The 16,118-nt window shown below is 42.3% G+C and overlaps 1 protein-coding gene across 1 annotated transcript; it reads right to left on the bottom strand.

Moving 5' to 3' along the window:
• Positions 1 to 1,007: 1,007 nt before the first annotated feature.
• Positions 1,008 to 3,586, bottom strand: LOC147447710 (uncharacterized). Its single transcript, XM_086523425.1, has 2 exons — positions 2,804 to 3,586; positions 1,008 to 2,583 (listed from the first exon to the last, which is right to left on the bottom strand). Exons 1-2 carry the CDS (start codon positions 3,548 to 3,550, stop codon positions 1,162 to 1,164), a joined length of 2,169 nt encoding a protein of 722 aa, XP_086379551.1. The 5' UTR covers positions 3,551 to 3,586; the 3' UTR covers positions 1,008 to 1,161.
• Positions 3,587 to 16,118: the final 12,532 nt, after the last annotated feature.

A 16,118-nucleotide genomic window follows, 5' to 3' on the forward strand; every position in this document is an offset into this window, starting at 1 on the left:
TAGATAGACCATGCAGTAAATATACTATGGCCAGTAATGTTGATAAATCATTCCCCTAGAGTGTGAACAACCACTTAAGCACTTTAATTCAAAATCAATTGCCCACGAGCCTAATAATAAAAGCTGCCGAAAATCGTAAGTTGGTGCAACCTGTTCCAGTGCTACCCCAATGGATGATGAAGGGATCTGAAGCTCTCACACACACTACAAGAAGGCCACACACACACACACACATGCTCAGCCCTCTATATCACGCCAATCAACATCTCATGAGCACCATTTTTCAAGCTCCTTTGTGCCATCTCTTGCTCCACACACAAAAAGCCTCCTACCTCATTCAAAGACGACCCAAAACAGTCTCATTTCAACCCCTCAGCTTCTCCTTTATCGCCTCCAAGCATGGATCACACACCTATAGTGGTCTCATCCTCATACTCAACCCCACCTACTTCTACTCCTTGTAGAAACACCATCACTCCCATCAGCATTTCCTCTTCATCCTCAGCCCTCAAGGCATCTAATCAACACTCTAATCAACCCTCTGAATTAGCCCCAATGGATGATGAAGGGATCTCGCCTCCCCTTCGCCCTCGACACCGCTCTCTCGAAGCCATCTATGAAGCAACTTCCTTCTCCTCATTCTTGATTCAAGAAGAGGAAGACCTCTCCATTGACATCCACGACCTGCTCGAGGAGAACTCGCTCTCAATCGAGGACGCCATTGCCGCTCCTGCATTGCACTTTACACCTAAGCAGTTGGAGTTCAAACCTCACCACAGATATCTTATCCCTACAAGGGCTATATGCCTTATCCATGCCTATAAAAGAAACTCCCCTTTGTATTGTTCTAGTGAGTGTGATTCAAATTTGAATTTCCACCTCGCCCCTTCTCTACCTCCATCTGTCTACTCTCTCTTCCTCTCCTCTTTCACTCTATCTTTTATATAGTACTCAAGTTCACAAAAGAGAGAGAGAGAGAGAGAGAGAGAGAGAGAGAGAGAGAGAGAGAGAGAATGCTTGATATTTGACAGAAAGTACTCCAGAAGACAATGCTCCAAAGAGTATCCTCCTCATAATTTTGAAAAAAATGATACGTCAATGTTAAAAAAGTACGTCATAGAAGTGGTCTGCTAAAAATGGGAAGAAAAAAGAAGATGGAAGTCAAGACATGCGGGTGGTGAGGCCATAGCCAAAGGGGAAGAGAGGGTAATAGTGCGAGTCCCCCACATTCATGGGTAGCTGATCGATGCTCCGGAACCAAGTGCGAGGGAGCTTGCCTTGAAAATCGTAGTCTCCAAAGAGGACATCTGCGATGCCGGGCCCAGCCTCGGAGCCCGGAAGCCAGGCCGCCACTAATGCATCTATATCCTTTAGCCAAGGTTTGGCCACTACCAAAGGCCTCCCACTCACCAACACCACCACACAAATCACATTCTGACACACATTCTTTATTGTCTCCACCCCCTCCTCCGGTATCTCCAACTCTTTATCATCCCCAAAAAACTCTGCGTATGGCTTCTCTCCCACCACAACTATGGCGTACTCATAGTCTCCACTGTCTACTTCCTGTCTTGTTGGCATCTTCTTATACACCACCTCTTGCTCCCCCTTACCCAACTTCCCCCTTATCCCCTCCAGTATGGTCGTCCCCACCGTCACATTGTTCCCACTCATCCCTTGCCATGTCCCAGTCCATCCCCCGCATTGGAGCCCAATATCGTGTGCATGCGTCCCTGCTACCAATATCTTGCTTGCTTCCTTGCTCAGTGGCAGCACCTTCTTCCCTTCACCATTCAGGAGCAGCACAAGTGACTTCCTCACCGCCTCTCGTGCTAAATCACGATGCTCCTTGCTGCCCAGTTTGTCTTGAAATGTGCGGTCTGCCATTGGTTTCTCAAATAGCCCTGCAAGGAACTTCACACGCAGGATACGCTGGACCGCATCATCAATCCGGTTCTTGCTGATATGCCCTGAATTTACCAAGCTCAGGGTAGTGCTGATGAAATTGTCGTAATTGTAGGGAACCATCACCATGTCTATGCCTGCATTGAGTGCTACATCCACACTATAAGTATAGTTTGCGCCCGGCGGGTCAGTGATACGGTCCAAAGCTTCCCAATCTGAGATGGTAAAGCCATTGAAGCCCATCTCTTTCTTAAGGACATCAGTGATGAGGTCCTTGTTTGCGCTCATTTTGACACCATTCCAGCTAGAGTAGGAAATCATGATGGTGGATACGCCGCTAGCAATGGCGGAGTAGTAAGGCTTCAAGTGGATGTCTTGGAGTTGTTGATAAGAAAGAATGGTGTTGTTTTCGTCGATACCGCGCACTGTGCCGCCGTCACCAACATAATGCTTTGCACATGCAACTACACTGTCTGAAAAATTGGGTTTACCCGCATATGGCTGGTTCGCTGGGTGGTTGAGCGGTGGTGAACCTTGCAAACCGTATATTGTAGGTGCAGTCAAACGGTTTACAAGACTTGGTTCCTCTCCAAAGCTCTCATAGCATCGGCCCCAACGAGGGTCACGACATACAGCCAGGCAGGGTGCAAAAGCATAGGGGATGCCTGTGCTTCTCACCTGCAATTAATGAAACGGCGCAGAGCATGTTAATATGCTTAACAAAACTATGTTAAAATCTCAATCTCTCTCTCTCTCTCTCTCTCTCTCTCTCTCTCTTTGGGGCACAAACGCACACTAAAGCAGTACTTGTCTGCATGCAGAGAGGAGAGTCTGTACCAATCCCTAATTCATAGCTGCATTTCTGTTGAAAACTCTGCAGAAGAAATAAATATCTTACCTCCACTGCAGTGGCTTGGCCTATCCGCTCCAGCAGGTTGGGATCGCGGGTGGCTCCGAGGCCGATGTTGTGCGGAAAAATGGTAGCACCATAAACATTATTGTGGCCATGTACAGCATCAATACCATAGAGGAGCGGGATGCCAAGGCGCGTGCTGAGGGCAAGTTTCTGCATAGAATCGACCATGTCGGCCCACTCGGCAGGAGTGGCACGTGGAGAGGGTGCGCTGCCACCTCCGCTTAGAACACTGCCAATGAAGCGGAGAGGAATGGCGGTACCATTGGCAACAGTGCGCTCTATTTGGGTCATCTGGCCAATTTTCTCCTCGAGAGTCATGCGCGACAAAAGGTCTGAGACGCGGGCCTCGACAGGAGCAGAGGGGTTTTTGTAGATGGGGCCGGTGTGGAGGGGGGCTTCTGGCGTGGGGGCGGGGGAGGGGGTGGGGGAGCTTTGGGGCTGCTGATGAGGATGATCGTTATAGGACTGCTGATTGGGGCTAGGGCTGGGGGCGGGGGAGCTTTGGGGCTGCTGATGAGGATGATCGTTATAGGAATGCTGATGGGGGCTAGGGCTGGGGGCTGGGGAGCTTCTGGGATATCTACGATGGTAATGGTGTTGATAGTGCTGACGACGATACCTTTCTGCAGTACATGTCGAGGTTTTCAAAACAATGCAGAGAATGAGCACTATCATGGAAACGCAAACCCTACGAGGAGCCACCGCTGCAGAGGCCGAAGTGCTTGCCATATTGCTTGTTTTGTTCACACTCAATATTAGAATGGCGCGCGCCGGCTAGCTTAGTTGTAGAGAGGATCAATTTGGATGTCGAGTTAATTGCTCGACGCCTGATTCCGTGCATGCAGCTTCACGACTCTAACACTAGTTTACCAACAGTTAATCTGCTCACTAGTATGTTAATATCAAGAATTGTTGTTATAGTACTTATCCTAAGAGAATTATCTTATGAAGCCCTAACAGGTAATACCCATTGTGGATTAAGAAGATAAGAGGAATCTACAAAGATTCTCTCTCTCTCTCTCTCACACACACCCCTTTTCCTCAATTTTTGTGGAGGAATATGCAAAGATTCTTCAATACTATGGGTTGGCAAAAGAGAGAGTAAGAATTAGGTCCCTCTAGCACTACAAGAGGCCATTCATATTAGCGACGCTCACACAGCGACGCTCAAAAAAAAAATTCCCGACGTCGCTATGAGCGTCGCAAATTTCTTTGTAAATTTGCGACGCTCATAGCGACGTCAACTGAGCTAAAAAAATAACAGAGCGCGTCCAAAAACTCAGATCTCAGATCTGAGTTTTTCGTTGCCCTCAAGCAAGGAGCAGGTAACGCTCTCCCTCTCTCTCTCTCTCTCTCTCTCTCTCTCTCTCTTTCTTCTCCACACACACACACACACACACACACGAGGAGAGGAAGGAGAGCCAAGTATGCTCCTTCCCTCTCCTCACTCTCATGTTCCCTTCCCCTCTTTCTCTCTCTCACACACACATAGTGTTTTTGAGAGAGAGAGAGAGAGAGAGAGAGAGAGAGAGAGAGAGAGAGAGAGTACAAACATAAACAAAAACGCACACACACATACATAAACAAAGAATGCACACACACATTGAGAGAGGAAAAGAGAGAGAGAGCATGCATAAACAAAAAACGCACGCATTGAGAGAGGAAAAGAGAGAGAGAACATGCATAAACAAAAAATGCACACATTGAGAGAGGAAAAGAGAGAGAAAACATGCATACGATCCAAAAAAACGCACACACATTGAGAGAGAAAGAGAGAGAAACTAATTTAACGTCGTAGGAAACTAATTAAAATTAAAAGACCTAAAGATCTAGCCGACGAGGAGTTGAACTCAAGACCTATTATTCAAGAGGGAAATGGCATAACCAATCTATCATACTTGGCATGGGTGATAGAAAGGTTATACCATTTATCTCTTTTTATTGGCACACACATCCACACACGCGCACACACACAAGAAGAAGAGAGTTATAACGCCGTAGGAAACTATCCTAAAAGACGTTAAAGATTAGGTTAGATGTAGACTTACGTTAAATTAGATTTAGGTTTATTTAAGTTAAATTAGATTAGATTTAGGTTTATTTTTAATTAGATTTACGTTTATTTACGCTAGATTTAGATTTACGTTATATTAGATTAGATTTAGGTCTCCATAGACTGCGATGCCTGCATGAAGCGGGTGAAAAAAGCCCTCAATGGAATATAGGGTATTGCTGCCTTCACTCATGGTGGGCTCCGTCGATCCAAAAGTACTGGTGAAATGTCTTCAGAAGATAGGGAAGAAGGTGGATCTTCAGGGCGGAAAGAGTCACTACATCCCCGACACAATGACCATCTAGACAACCTCTAGTCATTCAACAGCAACTTCAAAGTTAGTAACAAGAGCAAGAATGGTCTAAAGGGCCAATTGCTGTCATCAGATGTGGATGGAGATGAGGCAGCGTCAGCGCCGGAAGTTAACTCTCACATCTTTAGTGATGAGAATGCCAACTCTTGCCGAGTTATGTGAAAAATTATGTGTTAAATCAGTTTTAAGATTCTTATAATCCCTGTTAGTTTAGTTCTTTGTTTTTAATATAACATAATTTACGTTAGATTTAGATTTATGTTATATTAGATTAGACTTAGGTTTATTTAGGTTTACCCACACACACACACACAAGAAGAAGAGAGTTTTAACGTCGTAGGAAACTATCCCAAAAGACGTTAAAGATTAGGTTAGATGTAGACTTACGTTAAATTAGATTTAGGTTTATTATTAGTTAGATTTACGTTTATTTAGATTTACGCTTATTTACGTTACATCGAGTCCACGCAAGAATTACTTACGGTTTAGGGTTTAGAGTTAGACGAACAGTGAAAAGATGTTAAGATGCTGTGAAGTGCTACAGCTAGAGAAGAGGCAAAGGGGTTTTGTCCACTACATGCAGTATCATGTAGACGTGGGTTTGTAGATTTCTTGTACCCACAAATATAGGTATTGACCAATAAAGACGAGATTATAACCCGGTGGTTCTGATCTCCGTGCACCTCTAGACCGAGGTGTGCGGGGATTGGACATGACTAGAGAATGTGAGGTAAAGAGAGAGAGAGAGAGAGAGAGAGAGAGAGAGAGAGAGAGATAAGACGAAGAATGCCAATAGAATATTAAATTTGTTGTCCAGGTTATAAGATTTTTATCCTCATTATGAGTAGTGACGAGGATGTGGGACCGTCCAACCGAAACACCTATCTCTCAACGAGGGTCTTATGTCCTTGTAATCAATGCAAGCATGATGTGCGACGGACAAGACGTGTTTCTTTGCAGCACGTTCGCGAATTTGGCAAGTTCGATCCATCTATTATAGATCGAGTTGTTTCCAATTATAACTCGTCGGACTCTGGCGCTGGCCAACAAGCAGCAATCTTGCAACCCAATAGATGTGTTCACAATATGAGGATGCAAAGCAAGAGCGACAAAGGGCACGAATCGAGTGGAGACGGGGAAGACGACCACCGATGCACTATCCGACGGTTCTGGAGAGCCTACCAACCTTCATGAGCTTAAGATGGTTGCACAACCAATTGAAAAGCGCACAACAATGCGGTGACGAAGTGACTGAGGAAGAGTGGGAGTACTCTCGGGGTTGCGCGACCAAGGTAAGTTTGCAATGTACGACATGCTAGTGACTTTATTTCTAAACGTTTGAACGGCCACTCATAATCTTTGTTCGTTGTAGTATAAGTCATACACAGCAGCATGGTGTAAAGGTCGACATTTTAGGGTGGAACGAATCGACAAAAAGCGTTTTACTCAAGATTGTGGAATCATGGCAAAATTTGAACAGTCTAGTCGACGACGTTCCTCTGATGCAGATCCTGTGGTGGCGGAACTCACTTACTTCGGTACGCTGCAAGAGATTTTGAGGATCGATTACAGAGGATTTTTTGTCGACTTGTTCGACGTGCAATGGTTCAAGATAATCATGGAGGGTCGCAACGCTACTGTGCGTAGAGGAGAGTCTGGTTTTCTTGAGGTCGATTCTACTAAGAAATGGACTGACCTAAGAGACACTTTCGTACTACCAGAGCATTGTGAACAAGTAAGTATGTAAATAGTTAACATCCCCCTTTTACAAGTTATGTGCTTGAAAGCTCTCATGTAAGTTATGTGGCTCTGGCAGGTAATATTTCATCCTACAAAGTCTACATCAAACTGGTGGTACGTCATAGAGGTAGCCCCTCGTAGTGCAAGGACGTATGAAGGCTACCATGTGCTAATCACAATGGCATCAATGGAGGAGATCAGAGAAGATGCTCAATCAGAAGCCGCTGCGGTGGTGCCAGACGAGCATCAAGATGCTACTACTCTATATGGGGTGCATGCAGAGGAGCTACAAAATGAAACAGAGGATATGTGTTTAAACGGAGAGCTCTATATAGATATAGGAAGTTATGCTAAGTTATGCAAGGATGAGAGAGAGATCTCTTAAAGCCACAAATATTGTATTTGAACAATTTTGCTCCGTGTTGTAAAAGGTCTTGCTCTCTGAGTACCTTCCATGGCGCTCACATCTTTTGATTGAAAATTCTGAGTTTTCGACTTGCCTCTTCTATCACTCAATTCATTGCGTCATTGTATTTATATGCGTCATTACGTCATTGTATTTAATGGTCTTTGCGTCATTGTTTACTCTATTCATTCAATATTAAGTTTAAATATTCGTGTGTTTAATGCAGGTATGGATGATGAGGAGTTTCTTTCTTCTTTGTCACCGCAGCAGAGACAGTGGTACGTGGAGCGTCATCGCTCTGGCGCATCATCGCGCATTCCTACTCCATCTGCATCTCCCTCTCTTTCGGAGCATTCGGCGCGCTCCGAAGCTTCGGCGTCGACGAGACGAGCTTCACACTCGTCTAGACACCGACGCTCTAATGGTGGCGGTGGCGGTTGTTGTGGGGATTCCGCCACCGATGCCTCCACACCGCCTCATGTTCGACGAGGCTCTTTACCCTCCCCTTCTTTGCCCGCCCCCACACCAGCCACAACATCGCCATCTACGCCAGGTTTTGCACGGCTGACTGTTCCTAGCAGCTACACACCTCTACCTACTCCTCCAGGGGCCACCCCACTCGACACTCCTCGCTTCGGGGCCCAGACGCCGGTGGAGACACCTGACGTCCGTACCCCCATCGACACGCCGCTAGAGACCCCTGCCGGGACACCCAGGTTCACGCGTCACCGGCCAGAGGGCTTGCCTTACTCCGTCGACTTCAGCGGCGGCATCATCATGGATGATGACGGCAAGAAGGTGATCTCGCGCATGCGTGGTCTTTGCTCTCAGCTGTTTAGACACTACATACTAAACAAATGGAGTGAAGTACCAAGTGATTTAAAAAACAGAGTCATCAACATACTTCATGATGAGTTTCCCGTTCCAACACGGGATCAGCGCTTCAATGAAGACCTGATGAAGATTCGAATGCGCGAATACTGCAAACACAAGTGTTCCGAAGTGCAAAAAGCAATCAAGCATGGGTGGAACAGGCCAGATTGGCTGGCCAAAGAAGATTGGAAGAATGCGAAGAAAGCAGCGCGCGAGAATCCCGACAAGTGGAAGCAACAAAAAGATGCAGCCAGAGTGCGAGTAGAGGCAGGGAGCTGGCACCACTTGGGGAGCGGTGGATGGGCATCATTTGAGGCCGATTTTGTAAGTGTTTTCGCATTTCTCTTTATGTTCGATAGTTTAGGGTTTATGAGTTTTTTAATTCTAACATAATGAATTCTTTGTATGTTTTGACAGTGGTCGATGACAGGACGTGATCCCACACCGTACGAGCGCGAGTACGCAGGCAGGAAGGGCTTAAACGCCCTGATGGACATTCTCAGTTCTCGCGGCGGCATGGTTAGTATTAGGGTTTACTCTTTTCTATTTTTTGTATTGTTTTATAAATGTCGTTATATGTTTATACTTACTGAAAGCTGTCTTATTGTCTTTTTTTGCAGAATCCGACAGATACGCCGCTTGGACGCGATGAGACGTCTGACTAGACGACGTCAGTTTAGCCGTAGCTAGATAGCATTAGTTTATGGTTTCTCATAGCTTATGTATCATGAGACGGATTTTATACGTCTTTTTGAACCATGTATATTATTACATTTGTCACCGCAGTTCATTTTGCCAATCAATTCTTTATGCCTATGATGTTGTACAATTGTCATTATTACATTTGTCAATCAATTCATTTTGCCTATGATGTGTACAATTGTCAATTTTACGCTTGTCAATTTTGCAAACAATGCGTCTTGTGGGTGACTATTTTGGGTCTATTATCTACCCTTGCACTTTTTTTAAAAAGTGAATCAAGTACAATATGGTTGATGGGTGGCAGGGCATTCAATGTCCTGTCACCAAAAAAAATTTCTCTCGGGCGTTGCTATAACCATCGCTATTTATGGCTCTGTAGCGTCGCTATGAGCGTCGCTATAGACTTCTGTGTAAACGTCGTTATATTCGTCGCTATATAGCGACGCTCATAGCGACGCCTATAGCGACGCTCTCGTAGCGACGCTATTAGCAACGGTTTTAGCGACGCCGGGGGTTATAAAAACCCAGTGTATTTCCGTCGCTAACAGCGTCACAAGAGCACACAACCTCTTGTAGTGTAGTAAGTGATAGGATTTTGGAAATTTCTTTTCTAAAAATGGATTCTTAAGAGGTTCCATTTTTAAATGCATTTTTTATTGCAATCACCCGCATGCGAAACGGAGGCTCTCTCGCTGCATGGCAATTCTCTCTCTCTCTCTCTCTCTCTCTCTCTCTCTCTCTCTCTCTCTCTCTCTCTCTCACACACACACACACACACACACACACACACACACACACACACACACACACACACACACCATTACTATTGAATATTTCTTTAGAGTCCACTTGGGCATGTCAAGAGGACGGTCAATTATGTGCACTACGTCGGATGAGACCAAGCGAAAGATTATCCAGAACAATACTCGATTTATTTGAGAGGTACAAAATGTTTTGTATATGAAGCTTGCACTATTACACAATAAAATGTATGTCGTAAGGCATATAAGGATGGTAACAAGAAAAAGAAGGAAATATTTCATGAATAAAACATGCCCAAGAAGGAGCAAGTCCCTTGAGCAAATAGGAACATGTCACCTATGTGGCTTAGTTATGATTGGAAGTATGCTTTTGGTATTGCAATGGATAGCCATGGAATGTGGGGATTGGCATAGATGAACTAATTATAAAAGCTGACGCTGTATTTCTTGTTAAAATTTGGTAGGCTGCAAGGTGAAAAACTCACTAAAAAGGGAATTTTAGAGAGTGGGCAGTCTAGCCACTTTATATCAAAGGTTTTCGCAATATGAAAAAGTTACAAAATCTCTGAAAGTTGTTTTTTCTGAGAAGATGGCAAAATATTTCAGCATGAACAAGGGTCGTCCAATGTTGGGGGGGCTGATTTGAGCAATAGGGAGTTTGTGGATAGTGTGTGGGAGGTTGCCCAGACCTGGGGAATGCATCCGTAGGCTCTGATCGAGTCGAGGGTGCTTGAATCGAGAGATTGGAGAGTCGATTTTCAGCCGTTCTTCATGAAAGAATTTTTTTTTGTTTTGTTTTGACTGAAAATATAGTGCCAACAGAAGGGTTATTCGACGTTGTGAATGCATTCGTGAAGCCCAATTTGATCTATTTGCAGTAGAGCTTGCAAATTTTGCCGATTAAGCAAGCCAATTGGAGGCGCTAAAATTCCTGCAAACGTCTTAGTGAACTACTTAGGCAATTAGGGGCTGTTAGTGATGAGCTTGGAATTGCTAAGCTAATGGTGGTAGCCTTTGATACTAGTTGTAGGGAATTTGGAGACTTTGTGTGTGTTCAAGGAGGTTTAAAATTGCAAGCATCCATAGCTTAATCTGAAGTTAGAGAGAGAGAGAGAGAGAGAGAGAGAGAGAGTAAGGATCCAAAAAATTGGACTCAAATTGCAAAGAGCAAGAGGTAATACATTCACATCATATCATATGTACAACAATATTGGCTTTATTTATATAAAGCTGGAATAGATATCCCGACTGATATCTTTCCATGTAGCCATATATACTAAGAAGCTTACAACTCATAGGATAGATGTTAATACATAAAATATACATGTGTAGGAAGTTTCTCGTAGTTGCTAGACGAAGGAAGTGCCTACTCTAACAAGTGTCACATTAGTTTAAGGAATATTTACAGGTTTATCAAAAAACATATTTTGCCAGAAGGAAATCACATGCCCCCTACCCGACCTGCCACCAAACAGCTTCTTATAAGCTTGGGGATGGATAATAATAAAATCCATGCATGTCCTAATGATTGTGTACTCTTTTGGAATGAGTATGATTATTTGAAACAATGTCCCAAATGCGAATCAAATAGATATAGAGAGGACACGAGGAAAATTTATCCCTGCAAAGATTCTACGACACTTTTCAATCATTCCAAAAATAAAGAGCACGTTCAGGTGAAAATCTATAGCATCTTTGATGCCTGGGGAGATCACCTAAGAAAAATGTAACCTATCACACGAGAGTTCAACAGAAGGGTATTTAAAGTTCTTGAAACTTACAGAAATATATATACAGAAGGACATTATTTTTTCAAATTTGAAAAAGGACTTACATATTTTAAAAGAAAAGGGTACATTATATTCCTAACAAAATTTACAGATAAGGGATTTTACAAACATGTCTTGAATGCACGTGATATGGTAGTTTTACACATAGTGAACCCCCCGAGCTTTGATGACATGGCATCAAAACATTAGATCCATAGATGATGTGATGCGGTTGCCTATTGATTCTCTTGCATGGAAGCACATAGAGGAAAGATGGCCTACATTTAAAGAAGAACCTCGTTGTGTCCATTTTGGTTTATCAATGGATGGAGTGAACCCATTTGGAATTCGGATTTCCTCATGGAGCACAAGACCTATTTGCTTAGTGAATTATAATCTTCCACCATGGTTTGCTATCAAGAAGGCCATTGATTGTTCTCACTGATTGTTCTAGGGGAGTACAAGGTAAAGAACATGGATGTTTATTTGGCAGCACTTATAGAAGAGCTTCAAATCTTGTGGATAGGGATTGATATGGTTAACATGTCCCAACCCGTCGGTCGATGACATGCCCATGTGCAAGGCATTCTCATGTGGACCATGCATGATTGGCCAGGCTTTGGTGAGTTTTCAGGTAAGTAATTTGAAACCCATACCTATATGCATTCTGTAGGTGGTGCTTGGTTAATGCTTGATGATTTTTTGTTTCTTATTTTTATTTTAAGGTTTGAGCTACTCAAAAAATCATGCAAGTTCACTATGTGGTCCTTGACTTGGCTTTCGTCGCTCTGACTATTTGAGCAAGATAGGAGCATGGACGATTTTTACCAGAAGGACATGAGACCAGATATATGCAAAAATGACATGCAATCACTGAAGGTGAGTGATTTGAAGAACATGTGGCAAGAATAAGGAGTTTTTATTCCACCTAGGATGAAAAGACTCTCTATTTTTCATGACCTCCCATATTGGAGTGACGTACTTATCAATCCTTTGCTCGACTTAATGCATATTTTTAAGAATGTGGTTGAGATCCTATGGAAGACCATTACTAGAAAAAGGGATAGCAAGGCCCAAAGAGATGACCTGCAAGCTATACGTGGGATGAATGCCAAAGATGTGCCCCTAACCTAAACCCAATGAAAAATTTAATATTCCAAAAGCTCCATGGGTTTTGACTGGTGGTGCCACACCTATGTCGAGCATCCCAGCTACACCAACAGGTTGAGATACATTGAAGATTGTTCTCTCTCGTTCTTCTTCAAGACAAAACATGTCTCTTTATTCAAGTGGTGGTGGTTTTTGTGGTAATCTGGTGCTACTGATGCATCCCCAACACCAAGAGAGCATCCACCTCTCTCTTCAGTAGATAGTACACCGCTTAACACACCACATACACCTTGGGGATCGCATGAGTTTGATCCTTGCAAGGTGTACAAAACCAAGAATGTGGCACCGGCTATGGATAAATCCAGAAAGGCCATGCAAGAGAGGGTTCTCTAGCTTTGAACGGTGCAGTTTGGGCACTCTAAGATGGAGCATTGGGATGCTCATGATTAGGAGAGAAAGAATTATATCATTGATGCCATTCACAGAGAGTAAAAACCATCAGATGGATATGATCTAGTCTCCAATGACTGGATCCTGAGCGTGGCTATTGCAATGATGTCACATTGTTAATTAGAGGAGGCTTGAGAAAATTCAAGAGTAATGAGTCAAAGCCAGCATGGTTGGATGTAAAGGAGTGTTCAGGGATTGCCGAAGAGATAATGGATCGTCTTGATAGGTTTCGACAGCAACAACATGACACAGCCAGAATACGCCTAGAGTCTATAGGATCATCTCATCTTGGGAGTGAAGGATACAAGACTCATTGACATGAGTTTGTAAGTGTTATACACTATTTAAATATTGTATGTACATAATATTTATCTTATGATTAATTGTTTATATTACAAGAACTTGCCATGAAACATCCTCCAACATGTTGAGAAGAAAAATATGGATTCAAGCATGAATTGTCAACTCTTCTCTGCCAACTTTAGGATGATGGAGAGGACATCGACTGTGAGGCATTACCTTGATGATTATGGTTTATGTATATGTTTTCATTGAGTATAGTTCATGTATAGCTAGTTATGGTTATGCTTTTGGTTCATGCATACTTAAACATCGGCTATGGTTTTGGTTATGTTCATATATACTCAATTTTGGTTATGTTCATATATGCTCAATTCTGGTTTTGGTTTATGAATATTTTTATGGTTATGGTTATAGTTTCAAAATCTTGTCATGGTTATGGTTACGATTTTGAAATCATGTTATGGTTATGGTTATGGTTATGATTCGAGAAGTTGATTATGGTTATGGTTTCAGAATCCTCTTAAGGTTACGGTCATGGTTTTGGAGTCATGTTATGATCATAGTTGTAGAATTTCTCTTTGTTTATGGTTTTGAAATTGTGTCATGGTTATGGTTTTGGAATCATGTTATGGTTATGGTTTTGGGATCCGCTTAAGGTTATGGTTATGGTTTTGTAGTCATGTTATGAACATGGTTATGGAATTTCTCTTAAGTTATGGTTTTGGAATCATGTCATGATTATGGTTATGGTCTTTGAATGATCATGTTATGGTTATGGTTATGGTTTTGGAATCATGTTATGGTCATCGATATGGAAGTGCTCTTTTGGTTATGGTTTTGGAATCCTTCTATGGTTATGGTTATGGTTTCAAAAGCTTGCGACAATTATAATTTTGGAATCATGTTATGGTCATTGTCATGGTTGTGGTGAAAATTAATTGCTTTTGTGTCAAAGCTACATGGGTTTAATATTTTAGAACACATGTCCGACAATTGTGGACATCGACAACGTTGATTGCTAAATAGGGAGCCAGCTTGAAGAGGTGCAAGTTCTAGCCATTTCTTGTGCTACCTACACGTGACATAATATATTCTCACCCGTACGCCAATTTTGACTTGCATCATTCAATTTGGCTAGGCATCGGTGGTGGGCTGCACGTGGCGGTGTCCTCACTTGTGTGTGTTGGTCAAATTGTGGGGGCTAGTTTCACACAAGCATCAATTGGATTTGGAGGGGGTTTATTTTAGTGCTCTACATGGGTTAAAAACTAATGTTAAACTCCTCTTGTGCGAAACATAGTCGTTTAACTAGGAAGCCAATTTTATAGAGAAGAAACTAAATAATGCCGCAACATCGCCTGGATTTGTGGTCGTTTATAGTGGTGCCACTTCGTGCTGAAATCGGTATGCACTTGCACATATTAGTTTGGACCAAAGCTATATGTGGTGATTTTCTAGCTTCATATAATCTACTAGAGTCAATTTTATTAAAAACAAATACGTGCTTTGTATAGGGTGCTGATGAGCTACTTTGTATAGAGTGCCAAACTTGCTTGAACCAATCCACGCCGCTAGAGCCAATTTTAGTCTTTTTTTTAATGTGCTTTGTAAAGTGTGCTGATGAGGTGCTTTGGATAGAGTCCCGAACTTGCTTGAACAATCCGCACCGACGCTCACTGGTTTTGTTAGGTTTCACACGGGGCTGTAGTTCTCCCAATGTGGAGAAGTGTGAATGCCAAAAAATATGCAAGAATCTAAAACACCAAGGAGGAAATGGAGCCAAGAACAATTGCTTGGATAGAATTGCAAGACCCTTATTAATGCACGAAACTTTGTAGGTATGATATTTGAATGAATGCATTCGATCAAAAAGATTACAGAGGTGGCAAGTGACTAATTGCAAAAACAAAGGGCGACATATGGGTCAGTGGCTAGCATCCTCAAGTATTAATTGCCATGCCCAACTTTCTCCACATACTGCGCACATTCCTCTTAGTGTTGTAGACTTCTGGGTCATCTAACTCTCATGGATATCTTTTAACTTTTAATCATGTTTACTAATTACCTCTATTAAATTTTAGCCTTGATAACTAGTAGAAATGATTAAATAACTAAGTGCTAATTATCACAAATTATTCACAATTAGAACTATCATTGATAATTATCTTGTGATTTATTAAGCTGATTAACTAAATTTTCCATCAATTCTTAGACTAAAAATAGTTTATTTTTTCCTAAATAATTGCTAAAATTTATCAAAAAATTGATACATAATTATCTCAACTTCTTAACGTTATAAAAATCTTTGATAGTTATCTTGTAGTTATCTAAGCTTAAATGATATAATCATCCTTAATTAAAGCCAAAATCGATCTATTAATTAGATTAACAATACTAATCATAATTTGAATAATCAATAGTATATTAGCATTAAGATTATATTTTATAATAGAGAGATTTAATCTTCTTAATTAATTAGATTAACTAAGAAAATTAGATATAGATTAGTATATTTCTACTAGTTAATAGGGGTTAGAATTGATTACCTTTGTTAATCAGCTAGAGTTTTTGCTCTCTACTAATTTTTGGGCAGAGTCTCTCTATGTTAGAGAGATTTGGCTAGGTCTCCAAGTGAGTTTGTGAAGACGGGGGTCTATTTATAGTTTTTCCTCGCTCTCACAGGCACTCATAGGCTGAGTTTGGTAGTTCCTTGCAGCCCAAGCAGCTCTCAGGCTCCCCCTAGCACCACCTACTGCTAAAGATGTATTTGGAAAGTCTAGGGTACCCCCTCCTAGCACTTGTCCACTTTGAAATTCA

This window comes from Adiantum capillus-veneris, chromosome 11 (assembly GCF_014529385.1).
Source record: "Adiantum capillus-veneris isolate H3 chromosome 11, ASM1452938v2, whole genome shotgun sequence".
NCBI lineage: Eukaryota > Viridiplantae > Streptophyta > Polypodiopsida > Polypodiales > Pteridaceae > Adiantum > Adiantum capillus-veneris.

Bases quoted from the DNA above. Each gene is read 5' to 3' on its own strand.
- LOC147447710 (XM_086523425.1), bottom strand. From the start codon at position 3,550: ATGGCAAGCACTTCGGCCTCTGCAGCGGTGGCTCCTCGTAGGGTTTGC. The intron at 2,584-2,803 runs GTAAGATATTTA...CATTAATTGCAG, and splicing joins GCCAAGCCACTGCAGTGGAG to GTGAGAAGCACAGGCATCCC.